At 34.7% G+C, this 20,916-nt stretch overlaps 2 protein-coding genes across 2 annotated transcripts; both read left to right on the top strand.

The window, feature by feature from the left end:
* Positions 1-3,565: 3,565 nt before the first annotated feature.
* Positions 3,566-11,105, top strand: LOC107878758 (65-kDa microtubule-associated protein 1). The gene is made up of 10 exons (XM_016725870.2): positions 3,566-3,911; positions 7,068-7,166; positions 7,304-7,507; positions 7,636-7,884; positions 7,962-8,177; positions 8,577-8,732; positions 8,821-9,132; positions 9,892-9,979; positions 10,321-10,469; positions 10,624-11,105. Exons 2-10 carry the CDS (start codon positions 7,089-7,091, stop codon positions 10,912-10,914), a joined length of 1,743 nt encoding a protein of 580 aa, XP_016581356.2. The 5' UTR covers positions 3,566-3,911; positions 7,068-7,088; the 3' UTR covers positions 10,915-11,105.
* A 1,783-nt stretch (positions 11,106-12,888) lies between these two features.
* Positions 12,889-18,278, top strand: LOC107878759 (protein HOMOLOG OF MAMMALIAN LYST-INTERACTING PROTEIN 5). The gene is made up of 6 exons (XM_016725871.2): positions 12,889-13,246; positions 14,632-14,732; positions 15,444-15,553; positions 16,219-16,294; positions 16,502-16,642; positions 17,261-18,278. The coding sequence occupies exons 1-6, from the start codon at positions 13,153-13,155 to the stop codon at positions 18,068-18,070; spliced, it is 1,332 nt and encodes a 443-aa protein (XP_016581357.1). The 5' UTR covers positions 12,889-13,152; the 3' UTR covers positions 18,071-18,278.
* The last annotated feature ends 2,638 nt before the right edge of the window (positions 18,279-20,916 follow it).

Raw genomic sequence — 20,916 nt, forward strand, 5'->3', positions numbered from 1 at the left:
ATATTTACTTTTGAACCTCCTTAATAAAAAATTGATTCCGCCACTACCGAATATATATGATCTTTGGCGGATTAAAGTGCAAGGCTGCATTTCATTGCATGTGACATACACAACAAAATTTGAGGCAGTAATCTATTTTTTTTATTTATCAAAAAATAGTGTAAAATAAATTGGAAATGGATAAGGTGTATGGTCTTTTTTAATTAACTATTTGCACTATGCATTATAGCAACGAAAAAATGAAGCAAAAGACAAATAAAGTACTTAATTATTTATTATATCTATGAATTGTGAAACTGAAAGATATTCATCACCTGAAATGATTATAAAAAACAACTGCAATAACATGGCATGTCGTTGAGTGATTTGTTTACTTTCTTAATTATATATGCTCAAAATCTAAATACCAGTCCAGTATTATTTTTAAAAAGACTTTATAAGATTCGAAAATCTTAATATAAAATTGATTAATTTTTTGGGGCCCCTGGTTCTAACTAAAGCAATTGCTGGAGTTGCTCTTTACTAATTTGCCCTTCTTATTGCCTTTAATTGCCTACTTGCCCCTTGACCCCACTTGGTTTTGTCCGGGGGGGGGGGGGGGGGGAGGAGTAAAGGAGACATAGTTTGAACCAATTCGAAATTTTTGAATATTTGGTTTGGAGTTTTGAATATCAATTTCGAATTGAAAATCGGAGTTAGTATTATAATTTTTTAGATATTTGAAAATTCAAAATTTTATTTTATATTTAGTCATATTATATTATATTATATGTGTCAAATACTAATAAGTTTAATTTTTAAAAGTTCAATAGATTAGTACTCTACGGTCCTACCTATTATAATATAAGTCTAATTTGGAATTATACCAACACAGACGATAAGGTGTTCTCAGTTTTTGTTAATTGTAGAAAGTTGTACATTTTAATTGAGTAAATTAGCTGGTGAATTGAGATTGTTAATTGTTATTAACTGTTTCAAAGGCTAAAAAGTCAAAATTGAAATTTTGAAATATCAAAAGCGATTAATCCAAAACCAAATTTTAAAAATTCAATCAAATTTAAATTTATTTAGATTGAATTTTAATTGTAGTTTCTTCAATTAGGAATCAAAAATAAAATTTGGATAAAAATTTTCATATCCAATCAAAACATTCACCCTTACTCCTATGGTAAGAATAGGAGATTGTGAGTGAATTTATATGAATCCCTTTATCCAAAAAATATAATAAGATTAAAATTATTTTTATTTATAAAAAATAGTCGTTAAATTTTCTGAAACATTTTTATATCTTTTAAATTCATTTAGTAACAAAATTTGACTCTATCACTACTGTTCCTATCTTAAGCTCGAGAAAAATCTCTATCAATTTTTTCTCAACAATATTAACATATAAAAGGTGTGTCATCTTGAATTTTTTTTAATTTTTTTCTAAAAAAATATTTTACTTTATTGAGAATTATTGTGTTTGGCCATATGAATTTCAAATTATATTTATGACCAAACACAATTCTAAACTTTAACTTCAATTATTTTTTTTCATGGCCAAACAACTACCAAATTTCCATCTAAAAGTAGTCAACAACTTACCAATTTTATATCCACACACTATAATTTATATGTTTTTCTTAATCAAAGTGGCATATAGTCTGTACTAAGTATCTCTATATGTGGATTTACGTTCCGACCATTTCGAACAAATACAATATTTTATTACATAATTTGTACTCCTATGTATTAAGTAATCAATTTTACAATATTTTATTGTACATAATTTGTACTCCTATGTATCAAGTAATCAATTTATCAATGCATATATTGTTATGATCGAACAGAATAAGTAATATCATAAAGTAAAAGAAAATAAGAAGAAGATACACATATTTATGTGAAAATCTTTGATGGAAAAAATCACGGACAGAGATGGAGGAATTCATTGTAATAGAGAGGAGTGCAGTGGAGGAGACGAAAGTCTTAATGACGTAATTTTTCATGCCCAAAAATAACTCCTACGCTACCACCACAGACCCCACAAAAAATCACAAACATGAATGGCACCGCAAACTTTTGAGGGTCGGATCAACAAAATTTGAGTCACAAATTCAAACATATACAATCACCAAACTTAGATCTTGGGCTTGACCCTCAATGATGTAATTTTTCACGCCCAAAAGTAACCCCTACGCTACCACCACAGACCCCACAAAAAATCACAAACATGAATGACACTGTGAACTTTTCAGGGTCGGATCAACAGAATTTGAGTCACAAACTCTAACATATACAATCACCAAACTTAGATCTTAGGCATGACCCTCAATGACGTAATTTTTCATGCCCAAAAATAACCCCTACGCTATCATCACATACCCAATAAAAAATCACAAACATAGATGGCCTCACAAACTTTTCAGGACTGAATCAACAAAATTTGAGTCACAAACTTTAACATATACTATCACCAAACTTAGATCTTGGGCATGACCCCCCCTTACCCCCGCACCCAACCCCCACCCCCACCCCACACACCCCACCCCCACCCCAAAAAAAAAGAAACTTAGATGTTGGGCAATGAGTGTAGATGCTAATAATGTACCTTCTATTTTTTGAGATAATGACTCACACTCACTATAAAGTATTCAACTGCACATATAAATGCAAAGAGGAGACCACTTACCAAAATTTAGATGTAATTAATGAATCCAACTTTTTAAGTTATCCATACTAAATACTATATTATACCACTGTTTAATGTATGTTGATAGTCCATTAATTACATAATCATCAATTAGCTTTTGCTGCAATAATTAATTGATCACATTGAATAAACTTCATCGACCAGTTAAAAGCTAGTAAGTATAATAAGAATAAAATTTGCATAAAAGCTATACATTATCTCATGTTTTATATTAGACGAGTAATGTGGATATAAGGACAAGTATGTTAAGATTTTTTGTCCTGATTTTCTTATCAAATTTAAGTTTTACTTTTCCTAAAATAAAATATAAAACTTTTTATATTTGACAAACCTCTATAAATATCGGAAGGAAGTGTTTTGTAACTCTATAAATAGAAGAGCCCTTCTCATACAATAACATCCACAATGTAGTCATTCTTTGTTTAAGAGAGATTTCTCCCAATAAGTTTAATGTTGTTTCGATATTAGGTTTTATAATATGTAGACCGATTGGCCAAAACATATACTAGTTTTATGTTTTTCAGTATGTTTTTTTTTGCCGTCTGAATTATCACCACGATGGTTTGCAACTAATAACTTCCGTATGACGCCATCTCGATTTCGAATCCAACAAAGTAGAAATAGACGAAAAAGTATCAAGTGATAATTTTAATAATTCATACAATATATTACTCAGTTGGTAAATAATCATATGAAGTTATCTAGTTATTTTATGATATTGCCTTCATGATAGTCTCGTTTAAAAGGGTTGAATATTCAATTACTACCCTGCATTTTTAATTTCTTATTGCTAATGTATAATTAATTAATTAATACAGTATATTTTTAGCTTAATCATATTAAGATAATGATACGTGTTTGATACAAATTGAGCATCGCATAAGATTTTACCTGAACTGAACGTTTAGTCAAAATCAGTCAAATGTCCGTTTCTTTGACCGCCAGTGTCATATTGGTAATTTGAACCATAAATAGTGGCAAAAATGTAAACAAATTTTTTTTCCCATACACCCCCCCCCCCCCCCCCCCCCGTTTTCCAATATACTTTTCTCACTTGTTTACTTAGCTCCCTACCCACCCACGCCACCTACCCACCCCCATTGTGTCTCTTTGATTGACACAGCTAACACACTCAATATATACTCATTCTGTGAAGTGAAAAGCCCGTAGATCTGAGACCAAAATCTCACTAACCAAAAACTACTCCCTATTTTGGGTAAGCATTTCGCTTTATTTTCAGTTCTTTTGTTGTTGTTGTTGTTGAACGAGCAATGAGCAACGCGTATGGAGTGTATTTATGGCCTTTTTGAGTTAGCTTTCGATCGATTTTGGACTGAGATCTAAGTGTTTTGAAAGTAACTGAGCTGTTTTGGTATTAAATTGTTGCACATTTGTGTGAATATGTAGTGTTTTTGCTTTAAATTGATGTATATTTGTGTGAATGTAAGGACTTTGAGCTGGAATTGTCTGTTTATTGGAGGACTTGTTTTGCTTAAGTTTTGATGCAAGTGTTTTGAGAGTAACTGAGGTGTTTTGGTTGATATGAATATGCTGATTTGGTATTAAATTGTTACACATTTGTGTGAATGTAGTGTTTTGCTTTAAATTGATGTGCATATGTGTGAATGTAAGCCTTGGAGGTTGAACTTGTCGATTTGCTGGAGGATATTCAAGTTTAGTTTTGCTTTGCTTAAGTTTTGATCCAAGTGTTTTGAGAGTAACTGTTGTGTTTTGGTTGTTGTGAATGTGTGCTCCTTTGGCTTTAAATTGGTGCACTTTTGTGTGAATGTAGTGTTTTGGCATTAAATTGACGTGCATTTGTATGAATGTAAGGGCTTTGAGCTGGAATATGTCTGTTTGTTGGAGGATTTTCATGTTTATTTTTGCTCTGATTAAGTTTTTATCAAAGTGTTTTGAGAGTAACTGTGACTTATGATTGATGTGAATATAGTGTTTTGGCTTTAAATTGATTTGCATTTATGTGATTGTAAAGGTTGGAGTTGGAGTTTTTTTTTGTTGTTGCAGGATTTTCATGTGACTTATGATTGATATGAATATAGTGTTTTTGCTTTAAATTGACGTGCATTTGTGTGAATGTAAGGGCTTTGAGCTGGAATTTGTCTGTTTGTTGGAGGATTTTCATGTTTATTTTTGCTTTACTTAAGTTTTGATGCAACTGTTTCGAGAGTAACTGAGTTTTTTTGAGAGTAACTGAGGTGTTTTGGTTGATGTGAATGTGCTGATTTCGTATTAAATTGTTGCACATTTGTGTGAATGTAGTGTTTTTGCTTTATATTGATGTACATTTGTGTGAGTGTAAGGCTTGGAGGTTGAACTTGTCTATTTGTTGGCGTGTTTTCATGATTATTTTAGCTTTACTTCAAATTATGATTTAAGTGATTTTTGAGTAACTGTGGCGTTTTGATTGATGTGAATGTGCTGTTTTGGCATTAAATTGATGTACATTTGTGTGACTGTAAGGCTCGGAGTTGGAATTTGTCGACTTATTGGAGGATTTTCATGTTTATATTTGCTTTGCTCAAGTTTTGATCAAAGTATTTTGAGAGTAACTGTGGTGTTTTGGTTGATGCGAATGCAGTGTTTTGGTATTAAATTGATGAACATTTGTGTGAATGTAAGGCATGGAGTTGGAATATGTTGATTTGTTGGAGTATTTTCCTGCTTATTTTTGCTGGTGTTTTGAAAGTAATTGTGACGTTTGATTGTTGTGAATGTAGTGTTTTTTTTTTGCTTTAAATTGATGTACATTTGTGTGAATGTAAGGGTTTGGAATATGTCCATTTGTTGGAGTATTTTCCTGCTTATTTCATGATTTTCTCAAATTTTGATTCAAGTGTTTTCAGAGTAACTGTGTTTTTAGAGTAACTGTGGTGTTGTGAGAGTAACTGAGGTGTTTTGCTTGATGTGAATATGCTGCTTTGGTGTTAAATTGTTGCACTTTTGTGTGAATGTAGTGTTTTTAGATTAACTGTAGTGTTGTGAGAGTAACCGAGGTGTGTTGCTTGATGTGAATATGCTGCTTTGGTGTTAAATTGTTGCACATTTGTGTGAATGTAGTGTTTTTGCTTTAAATTGATGTGCATTTGTGTGAACGTATTGGCTTTGATCTGGAATTTGTCTGTTTGTTGGAGGATTTTCATGTTCATTTTTCCTTTGCTTAAGTTTTGATTCAATTGTTTTGAGAATAGCTGTTGTATTTTGGTTGTTGTAAATGTGCTGTTTTGGCTGGTGCACATTTGTGTGAATGCTGTGTTTTGGTTTAAATTGATGTGCATTTGTGTGAATGTAAGGGCCTTGAGCTGGAATATGTCTGTTTGTTGGAGGATTTTCATGTTTTTTTTTGCTTTGCTTAAGTTTTTATCAAAGTGTTTTGACAGTAACTGTGACTTTGATTGATGTGAATATAGTATTTTGGCTTTAAATTGATGTGCATTTATGTGATTTTAAGGGTTTGGAGTTGGAATTTTTTTCTCTTTGTTGCAGGATTTTCATGTTTGTATTTGCTTTATTCAAATTTTAATCGAAGTGTTTTGAGAGTAGGTATTTTGATTGTCGTGAATGTTGCTTGAAATTGATGAATTTAAGGGATTGGAGTTGCAATTTTTTTCTTTGTTGGAGTATTTTCCTGTTTAATTTTTACTTTTTGTCAAATTTTATCATAATGTTTTTCAAGTAACAGTGGCATTTTGATTGCTGTGGATGTACTGTTTTGGATTTAAATTGATGTGTACATTTGTGTGAATGTAAGGGTTTGGAGTTGGAAATTTGTCCTTCCTGTTTATTTTTGCTTTACACAAAATTATAGGAATACGTGATATGGAGTAATGCTTTATCCTCATAGTTGTTATTGTAATGTCTGCACTATCAGGTAAGGTGCATGAATCTTTTATTTAATCTGTTGGTTTGTAGTCCACCAAAGACTACAGTTTTTTAAGTGAAAGGTGAAAGTGAACTTGGTCAGCACATTCTATTGGTATCTATATCTGGTTTCTGCTCCTGCTAGTGTCTTCTGTTTGATTGTAAAGAATTTTTACTATTAGGTTGTAGCAGGCTGTTTTTATCCTCTTTTCTAGTTTCCAATCCACACTTATTATGTAGAATTGTAGAGTTATCTGTAGTTCTTTCTTATGTAATCGGGCACTTAATATAGGTGTATGACATTTTCGCAAATGTAGAATATTTAATTGCTGATGACTGTTCAATAACTAATTTTAGTTGGCCTTTCTGGTTCCTACTTGTGGTTATGGCGTTATGCTATGTATCCTATGAAATTTCAGCAAAGTTCATCTTTTATTCCTGAAATACGTAGCGTAAGGTTGAAAATTTAGCTTGGTTTTGGAATCATTTTCAGGTTTGGTTCAAGTGACTGAAGATGGCAGAAGCAGTGGATGATCAAACTCCTCCTGTTCTTGACGAAACAACTTGTGGTTCCCTACTACAAAAGCTGCAGGCAATTCTTTTTTCTTATTTGTGGATTTAGCCTCAATCTTTTAACTAATTTCAAAAGGAACCAATCAAGTATTCTGTTTAATGTATATGCTATGTATATGTTACTGATGGATAAAATAAACTTGTTTGCTGATGCAGCAAATCTGGGATGAGGTTGGTGAAACTGATGATGAGCGGGATAAGATGCTTCTCCAGATAGATAAAGAGTGTTTGGATGTGTACAAGAGAAAGGTTGACCACGCCGTGAAGTCAAGGGCTCACCTTCTTCAGGCATTGGCAGATGCCAAAGTTGAACTCTCCAGGCTACTATCTGCCCTTGGAGAGAAATCATATGTTGGAATTGTGAGAGACCATGCTTCATTTTTGCTATAAAATGGACAGAAATATGTAAATTTCTTTTGTTTGCAATTGGAAATCATAATGTTTCCTTTTTCTTATGCTTGTCTTCCTTTCTGTGGTTGATTCTCTAGCCTGAGAAGACTTCAGGTACGATCAAGGAACAGCTTGCAGCTATAGCACCCACACTGGAAAAACTGTGGAAGCAGAAAGAGGATAGGATAAAAGAGTTCTTTGATGTGCAATCACAAATTCAGAAGATAAGCAGTGAGATTGCAGGGATTAACGAGCAAGTTGAGAGTCTTACAGTGGACGAATCTGACTTATCTGTAAAGAAGTTGGATGAGTTCCATGTGCAGCTTCAAGAGCTCCAGAAAGAGAAGGTATAACCAATATTCACAAGAGCAATGTCTATAGGCTGCTTGTCAGATACTCAATACATACTTGTTTAAACTTGCAGAGTGACAGATTACACAAGGTCCTTGATCTTGTGAGTACCGTGCATGACCTTTGTGCTGTTCTTGGCATGGACTTCTTCAGTACTATCACAGAAGTTCACCCAAGTCTGGATGATTCTACTGGCGTGCAATCAAAAAGCATTAGCAATGATACATTGTCAAATCTAGCTAACACTGTCTTGGTATTAAAGGAAGATAAGAAGCAGAGATTGCTTAAGGTGAGTGTCCTTACTGTTTTAAGTGTACTATTTTTATATTTTTTAATAATACTTCTCATCAAGTTTAGAATACATTGGGCATATGCCGCAATGTGTATTATTCAGAATTTGAGTTCTCCAAGTACAACTCGTCTATACTGATTAAACAGAATAGCTCACTTACAAGTCTGCTTGTCCATCCTATGCGCATGACTGGAGTTCCTTTCTTTGGAACTGTTTCAGTCAGTATGGACCTGGCATAATTTCATTCATCTGCACGTGGAAGCAATAGACAATAGTCTATTTAGCACTTCAAGCACGCGCTATAGCCAGTTATATATCACGTCTTCATGGTGAACCTTACACTCAGCCCACTTCTCTGTGAATTCAATTCTCTTCTGATTTTATTCCCTCTTGCAGCTTCAAGAATTAGCAACTCAGCTAATTGATTTATGGAATTTGATGGATACCCCAGAAGAAGAAAGGAGCTTGTTTGACCATGTTACCTGCAATATATCTGCATCAGTAGATGAGGTGTCTATTTCAGGAGCTCTTGCACTTGATCTGATTGAACAGGTATTAGGAGGTGGAGATTGATCCTTGGAATCTACTTGAAATTCTGTAATGTCTTGTGACTAACTGCTTTTCTATTGTTATTGCGAAGGCTGAAGTGGAAGTTGAAAGGCTTGATCAACTTAAAGCTAGCAGGATGAAGGAGATTTCTTTCAAAAGGCAGGCTGAACTGGAGGACATTTATGCTCGTGCCCACATAGAGATTGATACTGAGGCTGCTCGAGAAAAAATTATGGCACTGATAGATTCTGGGAATGTTGATCCTGCCGAATTACTAGCTGATATGGACAATCAGATTGTAAATGCAAAAGAAGAGGCTCATAGCAGGAAAGAAATATTGGATAAAGTTGAGAAATGGATGGCAGCTTGTGAAGAAGAGAGCTGGCTAGAAGACTACAATAGGGTATATTCTCTTTTATTCAGCATGTTGTCGTTCCTCTTTTCTTTTTTTACCCCTGTTTTTTTTTCTTAATGTGTGGATATATTCTTCATGCTGTCTTGATATATTTGGTAGAGACAGAATCCTTTTTCATCCTTTCACCTTTTTTGAAAAAAATACCCGTTTTTGAGTAGTTGGCTTCTTTGATATTTGATATTATGTTTCAACTTATATGATGTTAGGATGCCTCTATATTTGGAATGAAACAGCGAATGTATGAGGAAGAAAGATTTCGGTCATCATTGATATGCTTCAAACTATATAACTAGTTCCTAGAGATCCAGTTCAAGAAGCTACTAGTCAAGCATCCTAATGAGAAAATGGACTGAGATCTCTTGAACCATACTGATTTGCTATTTTCATAATGAAAATCTGAAGGAGAAGCTGCATACGTATTTCAATGTCACAACTTGTACGATAAAAAATAGCTGACAACAATGATGAAAATTGCTTAGTTTTACTTGTAGTACATTCAATTACATGTCACTAAGCTGTAGTATTTGTCTGCCCCAAAAACACAATTTTGGCTCTTCCGCTGCACTTCTACATCATTTTTAACTGAGAAACTGCAAGTGAAGTTTGATAAATAATAGATTTAGAACCAAAAATATATTGGTGTTTGGGTAAAATGGGGTTTCTGTGCCTGTAGTTCATCAGATCAATATAAAGGTATCTCTCCCTGGGAATTATGATGATAACATGTCCTAAATTGTGATGAAACAGGATGACAACCGGTATAATGCAAGCAGAGGGGCACACTTAAATTTGAAGAGGGCTGAAAAGGCTCGGATATTGGTCAACAAAATTCCAGGTAAATCCTGAATTATTAGTTTTACATCACTGTAAAAATTGCTTATTGTGGGTATTACTGTTGGCTCTGCTGGACATGTTTCTAGGATGACACTTACCCAAAAAAAATAGTTCTGGGATGATGCAAGTACTTGTTGTCAGTTGTACCGAGAATTTCTTTGAGGATCTATCTGAAGTCCGTCACTACGTGGTTATGCTTTCCATTTCATGGAGCTTAAGGATTATTTCATACTTGGCTGGAAGTTCAACGATTTAAGATCCATTGCCTTTCTGTACTAAACAAAAATCATTTTATTGGTGAATATTAGTTGCCGAATCTAAATATAAAATTTGGTCATGCAGCTCTTGTGGACTCCCTGGTTGCAAAAACTAGAGCATGGGAACAAGAGCGGGACACTACATTCACTTATGATGGTGTTCCACTACTTGCCATGCTAGACGAATATATGATGCTCAGGCACGATAGAGAAGAAGAGAAAAGAAGGTTGAGGGTAAGTCCAGAATCTCGCTTAGGGGATGTCACCTCTTAGCTAGTTAATTGGCCCCCCAAAAAAGAGCTTGACCCGGCATTAGTTTTTACTTGATGTATTACCAAGAATGACTAACTGAAGGCCTCACTAAATGTTTCCCTTTGGTGTCTGGCAGGACCAGAAGAAGTTCCATGAGCAGATGAGCAAAGAGCCAGAAGTATTTGGATCAACGCCAAGCCCTGCTAGACCACTTGGTCCAAAGAAGGGATCAGGCCAACGAGCAAATGGCAGTGCCAATGGTCCGGCAAGCAGAAGATTGTCTCTTAATTCCCACCAAAATGGTTCCAGGTCAACTTCCAAAGATGGGAAGAGACAGACCATTGCTCCTATGAACTATGTTGCCATGACAAAAGATGATGCAGCGTCTCACATTTCAGGAGCTGAGCCTATTCCTAGCACACCATAGTAACTGCTGAATAAGAGATGTGTACCTCATATACCATTGTCTTCTGTTGTGTCATTACTAGTCTAGTTGTAGTAGGATAAATATGTGGACGGTGAGTGATCAAGAGAGTAGAGACCTAATAGTTTGTGCTATATTAGAAAGTTACTCGAAATATTCGCGCCTATCTGAAAAATGGTAGTTCGATTCCAAAATTTAGCATTGCAATATCTGATTATCGTCTGGGAATTTTCATGTCGCGATCAGGAAGTTATATACTTGTGCTGTCAATTTTGAGGGATGCAGGTGAGAGGATGAGTTATCAATAGCTACAATATGTGTTAATTGCCTCTACCTGCTATACAAATCTTTTTATTAGGTTTACTAAATATGATGTTTGAAAGATAATGAGGAGATACATTTGATAAGATTCCTTTTATGTATCAAATTCATGTAGTAGAATAAGTACTGTATATAAATCATTTTTTATCAACTTTGGATGCAACCTCTGCTAATTGCCCTCAATGGGTTAGTAACGATATCTTTCTCTAAATAATTAGCTGCTGTAACAACACTAGATAATTGAGATTTGAATGAGTACTACAAAAAAATAAAAATTTTCAGCTGAACAACACTAGATAATTAGCTATTGAATTCAAGCTCAAAGGGAGGTAGTAGAATTAGTCTGAAAAATATTACTTAACGACTAGGATAAAATAAAAAAATGATTAATGTTCTTTTAATCTGTTAAAATAAACAAATATTTTATTTAATCAGCATACTAGACAAGTAAAATGAGTGGGGGAGAATTAGTTTCAACTAGACGAATACTTTCTCATGTTATAGGACAATCTTTCTTTTATAGTCTGTCTCAAAAGAATGATATTTACAATAATTAAAAACAATTTTATTTTAAATTTCAGTTTAGCTTTCATTAAATGATTTATAACCATACAAATATGCAAAGATTATATTAGCACAAATTTCAAAAGGACAATCTCGTGCACTAAAACTTCTTTATGCTCGGTATTTGGAAAGGGATCGGATTACATGCATTTTTGCAAGAGCCTATGTTCTATGACTTAAACCTGCAGCTTATATCATATGCAGCCTTACATGCATTTCTGCAAGAGCCTATGTTCTATGACTTAAACCTGAAGCCTACCGATTAAATGACAACTTACTGGTAGAGCCGTCAATATGGGCCAAGGCCCGGTGGACCAGCCCGGTCCGACCTGTAATTTAATGGGTTGGGCTTTAATTTTTACAGCCCATTTAAGAATAAAACTTTTTAGTCCGACCCGGATAAGCCCATGGCCTGTAGGGCTTGAGGAATGTGAGTTGGGCTAGCTCGTGGGCCGGCCCATCAGTTAAATAATAAATAATTTAAAAATAAAATAAAATACTAAAAAATAATAAACGAGTTAAAAAACATTCAAGTTCAATGATGATCATTGACCGGTTCCATCAACAAAGAAAATGGAAACTGAAAGTTTCCTACTTTCCTATCTAATAAATAATAAAATAATTAAATATCTACCACTAAAACATAAAGAGTACATTGTACTCTTCACTTTCCTAATTTCCTTAGTTCAGCTAGCCGCCTCCTCTTCACTATATCTCCCTTAACGCACCATCGACTTTCAATCGTGATGTTTCCGATTGAGTAGTGCCATCTCTTCGTTTTCTTCCTACTTTGACTGATTCGATCGCTGGCTCCCTTTTGATTAACAAACATTAATACAATGTGTTATTGTGTGATAAATATTTATATTTATTAACAGTGTAAAATTAAATTATAAAACCCGTGAGGCCCGTGGCCCAGAGGATAATAGCGTGGGCTTGGCATTTTTTGATCCATCATTTAAATGGGTCAGTCCAATCTGACCCGTCAAACTCAAAGCCCGTATAAACTAGCCCGGATGAACTGTGCCAACCCGTATTGACAGGTTACTCCAAGACCCCTTTATTTTTCTTACATACCATGCCAGACATGCCAAATTAAAATGCCATTTGAAATAGGATCGAGGGAGTAACTTTTTTCGAATCTACTGGACCCAAGTTACAATATTTAGTTTTAAAAGGTCCAAAAAAGAGAAAGAAACAAACATTTCCTTAGATGACAAGGGAAGCGAAATTGCAGAGAAATATGAATAAAGTCGTAAAAATATGAAAGTTGATGTCGTTTAGCTCAAGAAGTATCTGTCAACAAACAAAAAAGAAGTGCGTAAATTTCATTTGATCGGTCGAAGGTTCTAGAAGATGTCGAAGGAGAACGAACCAGCAAAGCTTCTATTACCGTACCTTCAACGCGCCGATGAGTTGCAGAAACACGAACCTCTCGTCGCTTACTACTGTAACTTTTACGCCTCCTTAACCCTAACTTTTAATTTGGACTTTGATTCATGTTCATTTTGGTTAAAATTTGCTTAATTTGGACTTTGATTAATGGTTAATTTTGGTTAAATGTTGTTTAATTTGGACTTTGATTAATGTTAATTTTGGTTAAAAGTTGTTTAATTTGGACTTTGATCATGTTTAATTTGGTTGAAATTTGTTTAATTTGGACTTTGATTCATGTTAATTTTGGTTAAAAGTTTTTTAATTTGGACTTTGATTCGTGTTGAACTTGGTTAAATGTTGTTTAATTTGGACTTTGATTCGTGTTGAACTTGGTTAAAAGTTGTTTAATTTGGACTTTGATTCATGTTAATTTTGGTTAAAAGTTGTTTAATTTGGACTTTGATTCGTGTTGAGCTTGGTTAAATGTTGTTTAATTTGGACTCTGATCGTGCTAATTTTGGTTAAATGTTGTTTATATCATGTTGAATTTGGTTAAAAATTTGTTTAATTGGGACTTTGATCATGTTGAATTTGGTGAAGAGTTGTTTAATTGTGACTTTGATCTCTTAGTAGCTCAGTTGGTTGGCACCATGAACTTACACCTCATCGGTGAGGGTTCAATTCCTCACCTTGTAATCCCCTAATTTAAAAAAAATATCATGTTTAGTTTGAACTTTGATCATGTTAAATTTGGTTAAAGTTTGTTTAGTTGGGACTTAGATCATGTTGAATTTGGTTAAGAATTTATAAATTGGGACTTTGATCATGTTGAATTTTGTTAAATGTTGTTTGTATCATGTTTAATTTGGTTAAAAATTTGTTTAATTGGGGCTTAGATCATGTTGAATTTGGTTAAGAGTTGTTTAATTGTGACTTTGATCTCTTAGTAGCTCTGTTGGTTGGCACCATGAACTTACTCCTCATTGGCGAGGGTTCGATTCCTCACCTTGTTATCCCCTAATTTAAAAAAAAGTCATGTTTAGATTGGACTTTGATCCTGTTAAATTTGGTTAAAAGTTGTTTAATTTGGACTATGATCATGTTTAATTTGGTTAAAATTTGTTTAATTGGGACTTAAATCATGTTGAGTTTGGTTAAGAGTTATTTAATTGTGACTTTGATCTCTTAGTAGCTCAGTTGGTTGGCTGGCTGCCTGAATTTACACCTCATTGGTGAGGGTTCGATTCCCCACCTTGAAATCCCCTCGCCCTACCCCCTAATTTTTTTTAAAAATCATGTTTAATTTGGAGTTTGATCATGTTAAATTTGGTTAAAAGTTGTTTAATTTGCACCATGATCATGTTTATTTGGTTAATTTTTTTTTAATAGGGACTTTGATCATGTTGAATTTGGTTTAAAGTTGTTTAATTTGGAAAAAAATATGATTTTTTTGTGCAGGTCGATTGTATGCCATGGAGCGAGGATTGAAGATTCCTCAAAATGAGCGTACAAAGACCACTAATTCACTACTTATGTCTCTTATAAATCAACTTGAAAAGGTTTCTTCTTTTGGCATTTTTTGATCCTTTTCTTGTTCGTCAGTTGATTCATGAAATATTTAGTATTTGAATTGCTTCTTTTCAATCTACCTGAGAGTATAGTTGAGCTGAAGTCTGGAGGATATCTTGACAGCTAGTGCAAAGATAGTCTAATGATGAATCCTCTAGTAAAATACTGCATGAGGATTCATATTACTGGACTCCGCAATAATCTGGGATTGATGAACAGTTGATCAATTAATTGACTAGTATTTAAACATTGAGAACTTATGCCATTCATAACAAAATGATAAACATTGCTCCAGGAGTAGAAACATGCAAATTGTTTGGTTAGCATATTCTTCACTTCATTCACTGTAAAATGAACTTTGTTTCGTTGTTTTATTTTTAACGTTATTCGGCTTTCTTGCACAATGCTGATCTTGGTGAAGCAAAACGTTTGGCTTGTGTATCCTTGACTTTCATGTACTTTAAGAAGAATTTGTTCTGCTTATGAACTTCTCTTGGTGTAGCTTATGAACTTCTCTTGGTGTATTAGTTTAATATTCTTTGGTTTGATTGACCTCGGTACTCGTTTAGAAGTAAAATATCTTCTAGTCTGGCTGAATGGTTTTCACTCTGTGAGCTTGTAGCTATAGAGCTGGTTAATGTTTATGTTGGATGTGTCCTTTCTTCTTCCTGTGATTCATCTTTGCTTCCCTAATTCTACAGGATAAGAAGTCATTGCAACTGGGGCCTGATGATCATTTACATGTGGAGGGATTTGCCTTGAATGTTTTCGCGAAGGCAGACAAACAAGATCGAGCTGGGCGAGCAGACTTGTATGGATTTTGTCAATTGAGTGACATACAACTTCTACTTTGCATTCACATCGTTCTTCTTATATGGAATCAGTAGTACTACTATTTCATTGATTAATGATTCCATCTTGACTGCACTGCTTCTTTCCTTTTTCCGGAAAAAAATGATGCCATCTTGGCTGCTTTCTCTGTGGTTTAAATGTGTCATCATCATGCTGCATGGAATGAGACATGTATAAGATTAGGATGTTTACTACTAGCTTTTCTCCGGCATCTATTTTGATGTCTTTCAACTAGATAGCTCTAACTTCATCTCCAGAATTTTACTGTCCTCCCCCCTTCCTCTTTGGCTAGTTAGTTGAAAAGTTTGATATGGTGGCTGTCTTCTGATCTTAGCTATGTTTCATTGATGATACTAAATGTAAAAGAAGTTAGTAATATTGTTTGTTAAGCATTACTGAAGCTAGAAGGGGAGCCTTGGGTTCAAGTGGTGGAAACAACCTCTATCAGAAATGCGAGGTAGGGCTGCGTACAATAGAACATTGTGGTCCGGCCCATCCCCGGACCCCATGCATAGCGTGAGCTTTAGTGCACCAGGCTGCCTTTCTTTAAGCGTTATTGAAGCTTGTTTGTTTGTTGATGATTAGGAATTTCTTTTGCAATGACTGACTTGAGTTTTTTTACAGGAATACAGCAAAGACGTTTTATGCTGCTAGTATCTTCTTTGAGATCCTTTATCAGTTCGGTGAACTCCAGCCTGATGTGAGTTTCAATTATATTGCGACAAGCTTTGATCAGTCTTTTTCTCTCTCTCTTTGCTCTTATTTACTTTTCTGTGATGACTTGAAAATACAATCATTTCGTTTCATTTTTATGATCGCGTGTCTTTTATATGTATAAGAGAATACTTCAGTGATATAGCCTCTGTTTGCCAGATTGATTGACCTCTTATTATATTGTTGTAATCAGCTTGAGCAGAAGCAGAAGTATGCAGCTTGGAAGGCAGCAGATATAAGGAAAGCGTTGAAAGAAGGAAGGAAGCCTGTACCAGGCCCTCTGGGTGGTGAAGGAGATTCATCAGAGCTGTCCAGTGCACAAAGTGATACATATGTAGGTTTCATGCTTGTTGTAATTTGTTAAAGTGATACATATTTAGGTTTCATGCTTGTCGTAATTTGTTGCCTCGTGTATTATTCTATCTCAAAAAGTTTTGGGTGCCAGAGTAATTATGGTCATAATTACAACAACGAACAATATACCCAGTGTAATCCCAAAAGTGGGTCAGGGGATGGTGTGTGCACAGCTTTACCCCTATCTTGTGAAGGTAGAGAGGCAATATACCCTCAGCTCAAGTAATGCATATTGATTAATTGTTGCATCTGTGAAAACAGACAATTCTCTATTGATAAGTTTGAAAGTGACTTTTCTTTAGGGACCTGCCTGCCTATAACAGCAAGTAGATGGAAAACAATGGGACGGGATGGGGGGCTACTTCTGTACTTTTTGAAGTGTAATCTAAAATATTTTATTATACTGTTAGGAACGACGGGCTGTTACCTTAGTGTGTGTTTCCCTGTTAATGCTTTAATATATTGAGTTTGAGCTTTAAACATGTAGGCTGTTATATTGCTTAGATTTCTTGCTTGAAAGAATTGGTTTCTTAACAGAGAAGCAGAAGACATAACAATTGCAAGCTATTGTTGCTAACTGTCTATAACATCTTCGCAGGATCTTCAACCTAGTAGAACTGATTCAGTCATCAAACCTCCACCAGAATCAGACTCGTTGAATCCCACGTTTGACAATGCACAGTATTCTGCAAATAGACCGTCTCCTCCAGCAGCAACCCCACCACCACCTCATTTACACATCCCTCCACCTCCGTCAGTCACCACACAAACACCACCTTCACACATCCCTCTATCACCTCCGGCAGCCATCACACAGACACCTCCTTCACACATTCCTCCATCACCCCCTTCATATCCTGGTGATGAGTATCCTTCACATAACGACTATTCTTCTCATAATGACTATTCCCCTCATAATTTTCAGCAGCCTCCATCAGTTAATGCAACTGAAAGTTCTTACTCCCCATCGTATCATCATCAGCCTTATGCGCAAGAACCACCGTCTCACTTGCCACAGCAGCACCACCCTTCGCAATTCCCCAATTTCCAGTCGTATCCTAGCTTTGCAGAGAGCAGTCTTCCTTCTGCACCATCACATTACCCTTCTTACTATCAAGGCGCTGATGCTTCGTATTCCACAGTGGCTGCATCTAGCAGTGTAAACTATCCATCAAACACTCAATACAGCTTAAGCGACAGAAATGGGACTGCATCAGAAACTGCATCTGCTCCTGTGAAAACATATGAATACGACAGCAATTACCAGCCTCCTCCCGAGAAAATAGCTGAAGCGCACAAGGCTGCAAGGTTTGCTGTCGGGGCTCTGGCATTCGATGATGTTGCTATTGCTGTAGATTACCTCAAGAAATCACTTGAGTTGTTGACAAACCCATCAGCTAGTCAATGAAGTGTGTTGTGCTAAACTGCTGGTGGACTAACCGAGTGCTTATACATTTTTCTGATGTTGTTCACTGTTTGGTTTAATTTGTAACTTGGCTTTCATCGATTGCTCTACTGTTTTATATTGAAACTGTGTTTGCAGCTATGTATGCAGATCATTATGGTGCTTCTGCACTTTAATTTGTTTGATGAACAAATATAGGTTAATTCTGAAAGGAAACAGTCTCTCTACCTCCACGAGGTATGATAAGTTCTGCGTACGCTCTACCTTCCCTAGGCCTCACTCGTGTAAAAGTTTCACTCTGCACTCTACACTCTACACATGTATCATTCCATTGCCACTGAGTTCACAAGTTCTAAGCTCATTGGGATAAAATCTTGTTCCTTGGAATTTTCATTAATTTGATTCCACCTAGAAAAGAAACCAAGAGAAATACATGAATATTCATAGTACAAGAACAGTGTCATAGTAATGCACAAACTTCAGTTAACTGAATCTGTTAGCTGGAGCTCTAAGCTACGTCCTTGCTGTACAAACGCTACGGAAATTAAAGACATAATTGAGTAAATTTATGTGTTTTCCTTGACGCGATTAAATGAGAATTCAACTAGTATCAGAGCAGGTGTCTTGTATAAGTTACATCACCACTCATTGTTAAAAAACTACTATTATTGATTAGTCCTACGTGTAAGAGACTATATCAAAGACGTAATTAAGTAAATAAAAAATATTGTATCTCTAACAATTTAAGCTTTTCGATGAGATCAAGATTAAGTCAATGCATTAATGCAACTGACATATATGAGTTTGTCCTTGTTATTATCAATTCTATGGTTACCTAGATGCCTTGGTTCTTTTTCTAACTTTATCTATTTTACAAGAGCAAAGCCAATTTTTAGTCTATGAAGACATTGAATAAGCCCAAGACATCCATCTTTTCTTTTCATTTTATCATCAATCCCATTTTTCATTTTTGACATTATTGATGCCTCCAAGAAAAATATTATTTATCATAATCAACTTGGGGTGAAAAAAACAGAGATTAATCCAAATTACTTTCTAGATTTCTAAGTTAGAGGAAAACTATATGGAGTATCTATTAATCATCCATATATATCTTACTCTTTCAATTTACTCCTTTAGGTGCAAATTCTTGATTTTTCTAAAGGACATGGGTGCAAGTACTCTTTGTGGTTTTGGACAAATAAGTCTTAAATGTCTTTGGGCATCAATGAAGAAGAGAAAAAGACAAATTCACTCACACCACTTGAAGGATGGTAAAGATGAGATTGTGACATTAGAGGAATGGATATTGGCTTCACCAAGTATTGATAAACAGTCCTCTTCTAACAAAGTTTATCCTTCACTAGGAGGATTATTGTCTTACAATAATAGTACCAATAATAATGTTGAAGTTATTACCTATCAAAAAAACAATAGTTATGTTAGTGAAGTTGAAGGAACTAGAGATCAAAGAGAAGACAAAGATTCTTCTATTTGTAGAAGCCAAAGTGGAAAGTTGAAGAAAAAAGTGAGTTTTAGATTGCCTGAGGTGGTTGATGTATTCATATTGGACCCTTGATTGTCATGTCACTATGATCACTGGTTATACAATCAAAGTTTTCGAGTGCTGGGTATGAAAAAATGTGCTATTCCCAAATGAGTTTTACTTAGTGTGAATTTAGATTAATCGAACTTCAAGGAGAATACCGGACATCAGATGAAAAATCAAAAAATAAACTTGCTCCCCTTTACTAGTTTTTTTTTTTTTTTTTTTTAAGGTTGTGTCTTTGTGTGGTGGGGGGCAAGTAGGCAGCTACTTTTTGGTTCTGTTTGTATTTGGATGTGACATCTTGAAAATGTAACAACCATTCAAATAAAGTGTTGGTAGTAATATATTCGGTTTTACATATCGGCGGAGGCAGAATTTTCATTAAGGGGTTCGTTAGTGAACATATAAATTAACTGAAGGGGTTCAACATCTACTATATATATACATTAAAAAATAATTTTAACTATGTATAATAGCATAATTTTCCATCGAATGGGGTTCAGATGAACTCCCTACTTGAAGGGTAGCTCTGCCCCTGATTTTACATTTACTTTTTATGTTCCTGCTCGTACTCAAATAAAGAATAAACACGATTCCCCTACTCCCCGATTCTACCGTCCTAACATGTCGATCGGCTGTTTGGTTTTCTATTCTGAAATCTACTTACTTGACCAATAATATATATTTCTTCGACTTCATAGAACTCTCTAATTTTTTGATTTCCAAAATTCTATTTGAACACGAGATCTCTAATTAACGTGTGGATGAATCCAATTTATCCACCATTGCTTAATGTTAATTAACCTAACTATTCTATGACATTATGTTTTTGTCTCCGCTAAAATCAACTATTTTTTCAAGATTAAATAGCTGTAGTAATTTACTTTTATTAGAAAAGGCTGGGGAAATGTTGACATGTATGCATATATATCATTGTCAACAAGAGACAAAATAGAAAATAAAACTGTGACAACTTACTGAAGGACCAATTTTAATTATTGATGTTGTATGTCACTTCATTTTCCTAAGAAAATATGTCCCTCAGACTTATTATATAACTTGCAGAATGTCTTTATTACCTTTACATTTTTGTCGAGCAATTATATTAAAATGGTGTCACGTTAGTGGCAGAGTCAAAATTTTAACTAATGGGCGTAAAATATAAAAAAGTAAACATACAAATTAGCCAAAGAGGAGTCGAAGTCTACTATATATATAAAAATAATAATTTCAACCACGTATAAGTAACACAAATTTCCACCGAAAGGTTCGAATGAACCTCGGGCTCCAAGTTAGCTCC

This window comes from Capsicum annuum, chromosome 7 (assembly GCF_002878395.1).
Source record: "Capsicum annuum cultivar UCD-10X-F1 chromosome 7, UCD10Xv1.1, whole genome shotgun sequence".
NCBI lineage: Eukaryota > Viridiplantae > Streptophyta > Magnoliopsida > Solanales > Solanaceae > Capsicum > Capsicum annuum.

Bases quoted from the DNA above. Each gene is read 5' to 3' on its own strand.
- LOC107878759 (XM_016725871.2), top strand. From the start codon at position 13,153: ATGTCGAAGGAGAACGAACCAGCAAAGCTTCTATTACCGTACCTTCAA. The intron at 16,295-16,501 runs GTGAGTTTCAAT...TGTTGTAATCAG, and splicing joins TCGGTGAACTCCAGCCTGAT to CTTGAGCAGAAGCAGAAGTA. The intron at 16,643-17,260 runs GTAGGTTTCATG...ACATCTTCGCAG, and splicing joins GTGCACAAAGTGATACATAT to GATCTTCAACCTAGTAGAAC.
- LOC107878758 (XM_016725870.2), top strand. From the start codon at position 7,089: ATGGCAGAAGCAGTGGATGATCAAACTCCTCCTGTTCTTGACGAAACA. The intron at 8,178-8,576 runs GTGAGTGTCCTT...TCCCTCTTGCAG, and splicing joins AGAAGCAGAGATTGCTTAAG to CTTCAAGAATTAGCAACTCA. The intron at 9,980-10,320 runs GTAAATCCTGAA...TTGGTCATGCAG, and splicing joins ATTGGTCAACAAAATTCCAG to CTCTTGTGGACTCCCTGGTT.